This window comes from Gasterosteus aculeatus, chromosome 18, assembly GCF_964276395.1.
Source record: "Gasterosteus aculeatus chromosome 18, fGasAcu3.hap1.1, whole genome shotgun sequence".
Taxonomy (NCBI): Eukaryota; Metazoa; Chordata; class Actinopteri; order Perciformes; family Gasterosteidae; genus Gasterosteus; species Gasterosteus aculeatus.
The window spans coordinates 6,645,592-6,657,485 of record NC_135706.1 but is presented as its reverse complement, the minus strand read 5'-3'; the positions used below and the strand labels follow the sequence as shown (position 1 = coordinate 6,657,485).

Here is an 11,894-nt window from a genome sequence, read left to right as displayed (position 1 = left end):
CTTGCATGGCCAGTTAACGATGCGCTTCATTGAAGCTGCAATAAAACAAAGGAAAGAAGCGTGAACTTGCATGCAAAACCCTCAATTGTCCCCTTTTAAGTAAGAGGTGGATGGGGAACCTTACTGGACTCTGACAAAACGGCAAGAAAGGGACCACCAAGTAAATGTCTTCAAAGGGAAAGGAGGGCATTTCAGACCAGAATATCACTGTGCACTTTTTTTTAGATACCACCCTATAGTACATTAAATGAATACCCAATACCTTCATAGTTCTACAAACATATAATGTTTTGAAAAACCTGGTATGTACAATGCAATGAGCAGTTTTTAAACTCGTTGTGCTATATATTTTCATAGACACAGATAACATGAAAAAGCTCATCATCTTGCAACAGGAAAGTTGAATATCTTGTGCGGTCTTACGTAGATGATATTGCAAGCTGCAAAATGTATTTACTTACCCGATAAATAATATTGTCTGGATATATTTAGAATCCTTTCATTTCCTTAAATGGAGTAATTGAACGTGCAATTAGAACAAAAAAAAACAAAAATAAGAAACGTGAGCATTTTTAACAGAACGACGCTCCAGTGTGTGAGCTCTTTTCACAATGCACGTAGCACCCTCTTGTGGCCGAGTTCTCACACTACATCTAACGCATTGACCAATAGAAAAGGCGGTGGCTGCAGCTCAATGTTTTCACTTTATTTCAACTAACGACAAAAAGAAACGTTTTGCTTTTACTAAATACCTACAACTTACTGCTCACTCATTTTTTAAGTTCACTTAAATTAAACAAACTAATTACTTTATTGTTACCTAATAAAGGCAAAGACACCACAACAATATACTTTAAAAGAACACTCACTGGGTTTATTCAGCTGCATTACAACATTTATTTAAAAAAAAAAATTGCATAATTTACAAATCGAGTCTGAATAATAAACATTTGACATTGTTATTACTTCTGATTCCAATTCTCCAATATAAAACATGTGTTTTATTACTCACGTAATAACCTTACAATAATCAATAAAATGACTGTTCTCCATCCTCTTGTCATATTCGATGTAAAAGCGAATTGTACAATCAGGCATCGATGAGAATTACATTCGTGAACACGTGACATTTCAAAATTAACAGAACAATATATTGGCTCGTATTTCCCCTTCAACAACACAAAACACGTCAGTAACGTTCGGGGAGGTCAGGTCAGGTCAGGTGAACTCTGAATGACCTTATTCTCCTGACACCACGTTCCGCGTTCCAGTGACGTTTGGTGAGGTCAGTAAGTGACATATCGCCGCTAGTTATAGGGAACACGTCATTACCCACAATGCAATGTGGGCAGCGTTTGGTCCATTTCAGACCCAATAACGTGAAAAATAAACAATTTAATACGACTAAAAACGTTGGAAAACAATGTATGGGACGTTACCAAGCCATGGACATCAAAAAAAAAAAAAGAACCCGAGCCAGAAAAATCGGCAAACCGTGCCAACCATGAGTGAAACTCCTGGTCGAGATATAGATGTCTAGCTCGAGAAATTCCAAACAGCAGTAGCCAAGCGTTCCTTGGACCTAGGGCGCCTGCCATGACGGCAGTGTGGTACATTGGACGTCGGCGCGGGCTGTGGCTCCTAGTTGGCCTGTAGGCAAGGTGGTGGGTGGGACGCCTCTTGTCAGCTAGGGGTCCTAGACAGCGGCCTGTTCTGATGTCTGACTGTGCCACTGGCGGCAGGCCTATTGGTCAGCCTGGAGGTGGGGGGCCCCACCCCACAACTAAACATGTTCAATGAAATGTCCGACGCACGGACGCATTATTGCGTCTCGGGCCGCTCCGAAAATGGTATTCAAACGAGTGTTACAGTTTCAGCTGGTGTTGATGATGATTCGTTCTACCGTATTAGTAATAGTGTAATCATTTGTATTTACCTGTACTATCCAGGCCAGATGCCGTGTTAGATGTTAGTTAGACGAACAGTTGGATGACGGGTTGTACAGAATCTGTTGAATGAAAACCACAACAGCGCTGGTGAGGGCAGGTGTCTCAGTCTCGCGGCCGCATCCTGCCCGCCGCAGGTGTCCGACTAGTTTCCTCGTGAAGACGTCGATCGCAGCGGTGTAAACTCGTCTCAGATCGGTGATATCGTTGAACACCGCCGTCATATTGACTTTGAATTTCGCGGGGATTAGCCTTACAACGTAGCTGGCGTAGTGACGTCACCGCGCAAATGTCCAGCAATATCTCGATTTTAATCACTCCGAGTGAGTGATGTATCATTACTAAAGCAGTAGTAAAATACGACAGCAGACTTTTTACAAAGGCAGATTGCCATGAATCGATTTCAAATATAGGAAATATATTCAATAAAATAATTATGAAATCATATCATAAAAAACAAGGTCCACTGACAAAGGCACAGTATTTAATTGCAGGTATTTAATTTCGAGGCTGGCACGATGAATTCTCAAGCTGCACGGTCATCTCCCACCTGGGAAAGACTATTTTGTCGACTTGTGCAGGGGTGTCCGAGGCTGGGAGCCGTACGTTAGTTAGACGAACAGTTGGATGACGGGTTGTACAGAATCTGTTGAATGAAAACCACAACAGCGCTGGTGAGGGCAGGTGTCTCAGTCTCGCGGCCGCATCCTGCCCGCCACAGGTGTCCGACTAGCGCCGCCGGACCGTCAGCGCCGCCCCCTCGCCGGGTACCGGTCGCCGGTCGGACCGTCAGCACCACACTTCAATATTAACCCCGAAGTTTAGTTTCTGACTCACCGATCAGTCGATTATTTGTACGTAAAATCCACCCGCCGCTGTTTCCTCGTGAAGACGTCGATCGCAGCGGTGTAAACTCGTCTCAGATCGGTGATATCGTTGAACACCGCCGTCATATTGACTTTGAATTTCGCGGGGATTAGCCTTACAACGTGGCTGGTGTAGTGACGTCACCGCGCAAATGTCCAGCAATATCTCGATTTTAATTGGTCCATGTGAAACGTAACGCAGATGCTTACTTGTATAACTTGCAAAGGTACAGCAGAGTTGTAATTTTCGCCGTAACCCTATGAGTGACTAATAATTGGCGCTATAAACACATAAAGTGTTCTCTTATAGTGTGAGGCACTTAAACAAACAGAAAAAAAAAATCGAATCCAGTCGGCCAATGAGGAAGTAATACAAGTTTTGAGAATCTGCATCTATCCACCATATTATATTCAACTATATGATGAAACACCATCGGGTTTGAGTTCACCGCGATGTTAAAACACTCAGTGCCTTTGTGTTACACAAGGAAATAAGTACCGGGAATACCGGGTCTCTGTATAAGCATGACGACGAGTCATATGTGCAAGTATTTACTCAGATACATCAGACATCTTTCCTCCAAGATTCACATGTTGCATGTAATATATTTCCACAAATACAAGTTGAAGTAGTCTAAAGGAAAGGATACGAATTCTTGAAAACAGCACATCGTTCAGTACAACATATTATCATTCTACACTGTGCACAGACCACAACTGATTTGAATAGCATTTAGTAATAAATAATTTAAAAAAATTGTAGCCAAATGTTTTTTAGTGATAGGGATTCTGTTTGGGTCTCAAACAGACAACTCTGGTCAAATGCTATTCTTGTATGGTCAGTTAACGATTCGCTTCATTGAAGCTGCAATAAAACAAAGGAAAGAAGCGTGAACTTGCATGCAAAACCCTCAATTGTCCCCTTTTAAGTAAGAGGTGGATGGGGAACCTTACTGGACTCTGACAAAACGGCAAGAAAAGGACCACCAAGTAAATGTCTTCAAAGGGAGCATAGCACAAAACTACCAGCCGGCGTCCCACCCACCGCCTTGCCGGCAGACCAACTAGGAGTCACAGCCAGTGCTGTAGTGGTAAAATTAGAGGTGGGTAAACTCTGAATTTTGTGATCATACAGACCTCGACGGGATGCGAAGCAACGCAACACAAAGCGTCGCGACTCTGTAAGGCTGTCCTGGCTATATTGGATTATGTTATCAGTAAAAGTCATATACAATCAATGACAATGAATAAATGTGTTAGTAGTTTGTAGTTTATTACATTTAAGAAAAGTATGTCAACACAACAAGACAATTGCAGATTAAGAACTATCTACATATGGAGTCTCCTTTTTACAGTAGTGCCCAGAGGGCCTCCTTGTCCTCCATGTCAGGTCCTGCCTTGCGTATATCGTATAATGTTATACGATATACGAGTGCACTTTATAAGCACTCATGAGATCCCTAATCTAAGTTGTAGCAAGGTTACAGCAGTTGTCATCCTGACCTGACACTTTATTCTCTTCCTCCCTGGGTGTTAAAAGGAAATCAATTGTTCTCTGACATTCATTGTTATATTCTTCATGTATTATTATAATATTTAAAACAAAGTAATATTTTTGTTGTTGTTGTGGAGTTGCTACGTGTATTTCAGATACATTAGGCGATCCCCCTTGGGATCGTCAACAGGCCGTAGTGGTAGCCACCCAAGAGGCCCGCGACTACAGGGAGAGGAGAATGGTCTTCCCCAAACCTCCAAGCCAGCTGCCAGCAGGCATCTTCCACTAGAAGATTGGCCGATAATTTCATTAAACATATTTTGGTGGCCCCCCCACCTGCCAACGGCCAATCACTCGGCCTAACCACCCGTGTCCCAGCCAGGCGGCCAGAACAGGCTGCTGTCTAGGACCCCTACCTGACCAGCCGGCGTCCCACCCACCGCCTTGCCGGCAGACCAACTAGGAGTCACAGCCTGCGCCGGCCACCCAACCAGTGTAAAACACTGGCACTGGGTGGCTACCGTGTGGAACTTTTCGAGGTAGAGGTCTATAACGCGACTAATGGTCTCACTCACGGTTTGCACGGTTTGCACTTTTTCTGGCTCGTTTTCTTTTTCTTTTTTTTTTGATGTTCATGGCTTGGTAACGTCCCATACATTGTTTTACACCTTTTTTAGTTGCATTAAATACTTTATTTTTCACGTTATTGGGTGTGAAAGGGGCCAAACGCTGCCCCATTGCATTGGGGGTAATGACGTGTTCCCTATAACTAGCGGCGATATGGAACTTACTAACCTCACCAAACGTCACTGGAACGCGGAACGCGGTGTCAGGAGAATAAGGTCATTCTGAGTTCACCTGACCTGACCTGACCTCCCCGTACGTCACTGAACGCCCGATCCCTGCTGCAACGCTCGATGCGTGACACGTGGGTGCCCTGGAAGTGTGTCCATTGTGCGTAATCACCTGTTAACTGTTTATGTGTTTTGTGTTGTTCAAGGGAAAAACCAGCCAATAGATTCTTCTGTTATTTTTCAGATCACGTGTTCACGAATGTAATTCTTTCTAGTGTCCGCCTTGAGTAAAATGAACAAATCTTTTTTCGAGTCATTCGTTCATTCCGGGGGGGAAGATAACTTCCTGCATTAAAATAATGTATCATGGCAGTCTGATACATTTGAAGTGATCATTTATTTTCACACTAGCATTCAATTATCACGGCATAACTATTACACTGCACTAAACTGTAAGTGTAAATGTAACAGGTCTAAGTAAATATGTAAATCTTTTTTTGTTTTCAATTGTGTTTGGTTCAAGTTACTGTGTTTTATTTCTCCAAAATCCTTTTTCTGTCCTGTATATAATTAGCTTTGGTATTAGGAGTTATATTATTTTGTGTAACAGCGCCCTCTTGTGGGTAGAGTGTATTGTTTGACTGGCATTGCGTGCCCTCGTTAGTCTGCTCACCGGTGACTGAGAGGAGGTACGTACCGTACGCAACGTGAGCATTAAGACCGAATTAATGTCTTTCACTGTCTGTTTAGGTACACTTGATCATTTCTTTATGTGTATTATTGTAAAGGCATATGGGACTAGTGGTTTTGTGTCCAATTAATGTAAATTTGAGGTGAATAATGGGACGTTGCAATAGCTTTTTTCTCGACTTTGTCGCAGTGGTGCTTCGACGGTTGCCGTTTTTACGACAGCTGCCTCGACTTTGCGCCAGACAGTTGCCGTTTTATTTCCCAAATATGTGATATGTTTGTTTTATAATTTGCCAATATGTGACAATACAATACTGCCTTTAAAAGTACTAGTGTTGGTAGTTATTATTTTAGCAATAAAAAGCCAATAAGTGATACAACGGCTTCCCATTGTAGTGCAGCTAAGCGAATATGGACTAAGATCACTTGTCGCTCTGGTTACAATCTCTACTTCGAGAACTAATCAAAGGTTATGTGATTATACGAACAAACAATAATACTGGGTGGGTGCCATCAAGACGTGTCTAAAATTGAATGTCGGTATATAATATGTTTTTAGATATCCAGTGATTGGACAAAAGCTGCTGGATTAAAGTGTTTAGGCAACAGACAGTACCTTCATGATGGATGTTACGTAAAAGGAAAAATGACATTGTTTGAATTATATTTATTTCCTTTTGACTATATCTGTTGTGCTTGTGAAGAAGCGACCACCCAAGCGCAAGTGAACGTAAAGTGTTTTAACGAACACAAACACACAAACAGAAGAATACGGGCGTTTGGCCAGCAACGGTGAAGCCCAGTGAGCAGAGAGCGAGGTCCAGGCCGAGGGAGAGCGCACCGGACAGCAGGCAGCTCACGTCAAACAGGAAGCTGTGTAAAGCAGAGGTTAGCAACGGGACAATAATAGTTCAGCACGAACCGTCAGGACACAACGAGGCAGGCGATATATGACAGTATGTGAGACATCACTCCAAGTGTGAGTTTTACCGAAAACAAATCCTTTTGCATCTTAGTACGACACAGTGACGTAAAACAATATATGCAGAGTCAATAGGATGTTTTTTTCCAGGATATTGTTTGTCTGGCTTCTAAATGTGAGCATGCGTACAAACATGATACGTTACTGCCTTTCTGTTCAGAAATGTTTACTTTGTTAAGGGACTTTTATTGCTTTTTGAGGCAAAACTGGCTTATTGTAACATAATATACAGTCAATAAAAGACTAAAAAGTAATGTATAGCTACAGGAATGTTCTGTTCGCAATGGATTAAATGCAGAGAAAGGGGTGGTGAGAGTTAACACGAAGCATTGGTTGACTCTTGTATCTTGAAAATTTGTTGCATCCCAGCTTTTGAAAGTCTGTTTATAAAACCGACAGTTTGCTTCCTTATGTTTTCTATTTCAGGTCCCCGCCTGCCTTCAAGAGTTTGAAGATATCATGCATGGCGCCGCCAGGAAGAACCATTGCTCATTGTCACCCTGACACACAGTGACTATGTGTCCTTTACAGTGGAATCATTGTTCTCTTCCTTTCCTCCTCTGCCTCCCTCCTTCCTGCCTCCCCCTCCTCACCTCATGCAATGTCGACTAAAACCAATGCATATATTTAGTCGTGATGATTCATTCACGTGTTACTGAACGTTATGAACTGCCAGTTTTTAACAGACCTCACACTTATAAATATACGTTTCACTGTTCACCCCCCATGAGTGAGTGAATGTGTTTGTTTGTGCGGCTTCTGATTTTCACTAATGTGAATCCAATATTATCTCTTTCTGGCTGCAACTTACAAAAACAAAAAACAAACCTCTTCCTTTGACCCCTGACCTTTGTCCTGTGTTTAGGTGCGTAGCGAGATGGAGACCCTGGTGAGGGAGCACGGAGTGAACTCTTTCCAGATGTTCATGGCCTTCAAAGATACGATGATGCTCAGGGACTCGGAGCTCTACCAGACGCTGCAGACCTGTAAAGACATCGGGGCCGTCGCTCGAGTCCACGCTGAGAACGGAGAGCTGGTGGCAGAGGTGCACACCACACAACCCCCACACATGCCTGTGTTTCTTCTTTGAATGTCCAGCACAGGAAAAATACTTGTTGTGTGTCTGTCATTCATTGTGGATTCTTTACATACTGGACAGCTAGTTTTCACATTTTAGGAGCCAACATTTGGATTCTGTCATCACTTGTGTGTGCGTTTTGAAATGTTGCAGAAACAATTACGTGATGAATTGAGCTTCTGAAGTGTTTGCGTGTGTGTTAATAGGGTGCTAAAGAGGCTCTGGATTTAGGCATCAGTGGACCGGAGGGTATCGAAATAAGTCGACCAGAAGAGGTAAATTAATATCAAAGATTATTCATTATCACGTTTAGTCATGACCTTGTTTGGATTCCATGTTTTATTTCCTTTTGGTATGCTTAAATAACAATAATATCACATTATCAAGGGTATGAAATATGTGTTTGAAAGTTAGATTTGAAGCTTGATATTGACAAAAAGGGGAGTTGTTACGGTGAAATGTTAATTCCCTTAAGGAGAAATATACAGAACACACACACATACTGTAGTTTTTCTTTGGACAGCAAAAGAACTGAAATATGAATTTCTAGTGAGAGCTTATTAAAAGCGTTCAGTCTTGTTGTCTACAGCTGGAGTCTGAGGCTACTCACAGAGCCGTCACCATCCCCAACAAGGTAAACACGCAAAACCAGACATTTGAATGTGCATGTGTCCAAACGTCTGCTTAGTGGGCTCCTTTGACTGGACGGAGAGAGCAGGTGAGCAGGTGTACACCGCATTTGCACAAGAATGGCTGCAGGTGTATTTATTCACTGCTGAGCAACAACGGCCAGCAAAATAACGCAACGATTCAACTGGATGTTTTTACTTATGCTTATTATTTTCTGTGTTCACATAGTAAATCAGCCGTTGGGGAAAAGATGAACGTGTTCTCAAATGGAATTTGGGATTGATAATTTCATTAAACACTTTTTTTTTTACACTTACGGGGTAGTAAGTGTAAATGGGATTGTGGGTAATCACCTGATCACGTGTTGTTGTTGACGGGAAATACGAGCCTATGGATTGTTAGGTTGGAAGAAATAATGTACACACATTTGCATTGCTTTGACCAAGGAGCCAAGCCAAGCACAACAAAATGCATAATAAAGGGTGAAATGCAACAACGTTCCTTGTCTTAAAGCGGTGATCGGTCGTAGCTCTGTTGGTATCTTGTCCACTCACACCTAAATGTTCTATGATAAACTATTCAGCATTTCGGTGAGGAGCCGCTGGTCTCAGCAATCAACAGGCCCCAGGTCAGAATTACAGCAGTGTGTAAGTGGTACAAACAGAATTCCGTCATATGCAACATGTGTGTTTCATATGGTAACAAAAGATGGTTTTGTTAAATTGGTGTATAGTTTTTCATTTTGCAATGGATCTGAGGTGTTTTGCTCATTGGGTGTGTGGTTGTGCTAATTGTGTGAGTGAAATGGAAAACAGAACAAAGCAGTCAAAATTGTGTTTAAGCAATCGAGAAAAACTGTAAATAAGGCTCACATTTCTTATTTGTTGTTTGTTTTTGGTTCTAATTGCACGTGCAATTACTCCATTTAAGGCGATGACAGGATGAGTGTCATTTGGGAGAGGGGAGTGGTACGTACAAACACACATGTACACATACACACACTTAAGCTGTAAACCTGCTCGTGCTTCTTATGTCATATGTCATATTACAGTTTTTCTCGATTGCTTAAACACAATTTTGACTGCTTGGTTCTGTTTTTCATTTCACTCACACAATTAGCACAACCACACACCCAATGAGCAAAACACCTCAGATCCATTGCAAAATGAAAAACTATACACCAATTTAACAAAACCATCTTTTGTTACCATATGAAACACACATGTTGCATATGACGGAATTCTGTTTGTACCACTTACACACTGCTGTTATAAACCTAAAACACTTTTAGCAAATCTATTTCTCAGTGATTAGAGTAGTGTAAGTGAAGTACACAGAGAAAGTGCAAATATTCAATAAATTCTGACCTGGGGCCTGTTGATTGCTGAGACCCGCGGCTCCTCACCGAAATGCTGAATAGTTTATCATAGAACATTTAGGTGTGAGTGGACAAGATACCAACAGAGCTACGACCGATCACCGCTTTAAGACAAGGAACGTTGTTGCATTTCACCCTTTATTATGCATTTTGTTGTGCTTGGCTTGGCTCCTTGGTCAAAGCAATGCAAATGTGTGTACATTATTTCTTCGGCTTGTTATTAAATTAATGCAGTAACCATAAGCCAATGAAAACACAAATTGACACTGAGGAGACAGTGGTGGACTTGTGGACCAGTAATACAAAATAAAACCAAGCATATTTTTCCAAAGCTATTTTAGTATTAATGGTATCTAATACGATTCTACATGGATCCTTCCTGGGATGCACGCTACATAATAAGCACGAGCAGGTTTACAGCTTAAGTGTGTATATGTGTACATGTGTGCGTGTGTTTCTACGTACCACTCCCCTCTCCCAAATGACACTCATCCTGTCCTGGACTCCAGCCACTCCGTGAGGGATCTTTGTGAAGTCGTCTTTGCCCAAAGCTCTCTGCTTGATGCTAAATGGACGGTGCTCTGATGCCACAACACTCAGAGAGTCGCTGGAAACAAGATGAATGTTATTGGTCCAAATCATCACTAAGCATCGACCCTCCTACATCTTTGATATCACTGCTGTATTTTAGGAGCACGTCCCACTTTGTACTGAGCACATACTTTCCCAGCAGGCCCATGAGGTAGCCTGGCGTGTTGGGGTCGAGGCGGAGAGGAGGGACGACAACGTGGGCGGCAGCATGAACCCAGTCCTGACGGTAATACTGCTTCCCGTTCAGCACGGCGTGAGCCACCGTGGTCTCTGCGTGGACCACCTTACCTGCAGGGACAAACAAAGAACATCGGTTACAAGAAGACAATCTGCTTCACGTCGTTGCCACTGTCAGAATCTGTCAGAGTTTAAACCCCTAAATCGAGCACCAGAACTCCCCTTTTTGTCAATATCAAGCTTCAAATCTAACTTTCAAACACATATTTCATACCCTTGATAATGTGATATTATTGTCATTTAAACATACCAAAAGGAAATAAAACATGGAATGTCAAAGGAAGAGGTTTGTTTTTTTGTTTTGTAAGTTGCAGCCAGAAAGAGATAATATTGGATTCACATTAGTGAAAATCAGAAGCCCCACAAACAAACACATTCACTCACTCGTGGGGGGTGAACAGTGAAACGTATATTAATAAGTGTGAGGTCTGTTAAAAACTGGCAGTTCATAAAGTTCAGTAACACGTCAATGAATCATCACAACTAAATATCTCTCAAAGAAATCCATCCCGTAAGCCTTGGCCAGCTGTGAGACAGACAACAGTGAAGCATTGACTTAAGAAAACAACAACAACAACAACAACTGAATGTCATCCCCTTCCACACATGTGCAGTGGGATCTGCGGGCTGTCGGCTTTATGATGATTATAACAAACGATTATACGCTTTTTGAGGAAGTTGAACATTTTGGTAAAGAAGCTCGTGGACTTTGCTGCCTTGATTACATCTCTTATGTGCAATAATGATAAGAGTTAGTCGAGCTTAGCTTATAACGTATAACTTTAACTTTAACGTATAATAATAAAGTATAATTATTATTATTAATCCATTATGAGACTAACCCACCTTGACTCCTTGCTCCGTGGCCACCTGCTTCTTGTCCACCTCATCTGACTTGTTCCCTACGAGTATCTTCCGGACCTTCTCAGGAGCGTACTGCAGGGGTTTGTCAAGGGAATGTGAAGAAAGAACAATTAACCCGCCGCTCTGCATTTGTCACAACCAACATCGCCGTCAGAGAAAGAGCTACCGAGTCCAATCGATTCATGATCATGAACGCATATGAGGAGATAATATGTGAATTTGAATCATTTCTGTCGGATGATTTGAACGTATTATACATATTTTACGTTGTTCATTCTGTACGTCCATCACAGTCTGTCCGTCCCAGGGAGGATCGTCCTGTGTCTCTCTAAAGGTTTCTTCC

General features: G+C 42.0%; 1 protein-coding gene and 1 long non-coding RNA gene across 3 annotated transcripts; one reads left to right on the top strand and one right to left on the bottom strand.

Annotated features, from left to right (window-relative positions):
• Positions 1-6,495: 6,495 nt before the first annotated feature.
• On the top strand, positions 6,496-11,012 carry LOC144389354 (dihydropyrimidinase-related protein 5-like). 2 transcript variants are annotated; one of them, XM_078093044.1, is made up of 4 exons: positions 6,496-7,818; positions 8,058-8,126; positions 8,441-8,485; positions 10,590-11,012. In XM_078093044.1, the coding sequence occupies exons 1-4, from the start codon at positions 7,651-7,653 to the stop codon at positions 10,905-10,907; spliced, it is 600 nt and encodes a 199-aa protein (XP_077949170.1). In that variant the 5' UTR covers positions 6,496-7,650; the 3' UTR covers positions 10,908-11,012. The 2 variants fall into 2 exon arrangements, with proteins under 2 accessions (XP_077949170.1, XP_077949171.1); XM_078093045.1 differs by having other exon boundaries at positions 10,593-11,011.
• LOC144389355 (uncharacterized) lies at positions 10,325-11,642 on the bottom strand. Its single transcript, XR_013453344.1, has 3 exons — positions 11,534-11,642; positions 10,582-10,738; positions 10,325-10,466 (listed from the first exon to the last, which is right to left on the bottom strand). It is a non-coding gene; the product is annotated as an uncharacterized LOC144389355 (long non-coding RNA).
• Positions 11,643-11,894: the final 252 nt, after the last annotated feature.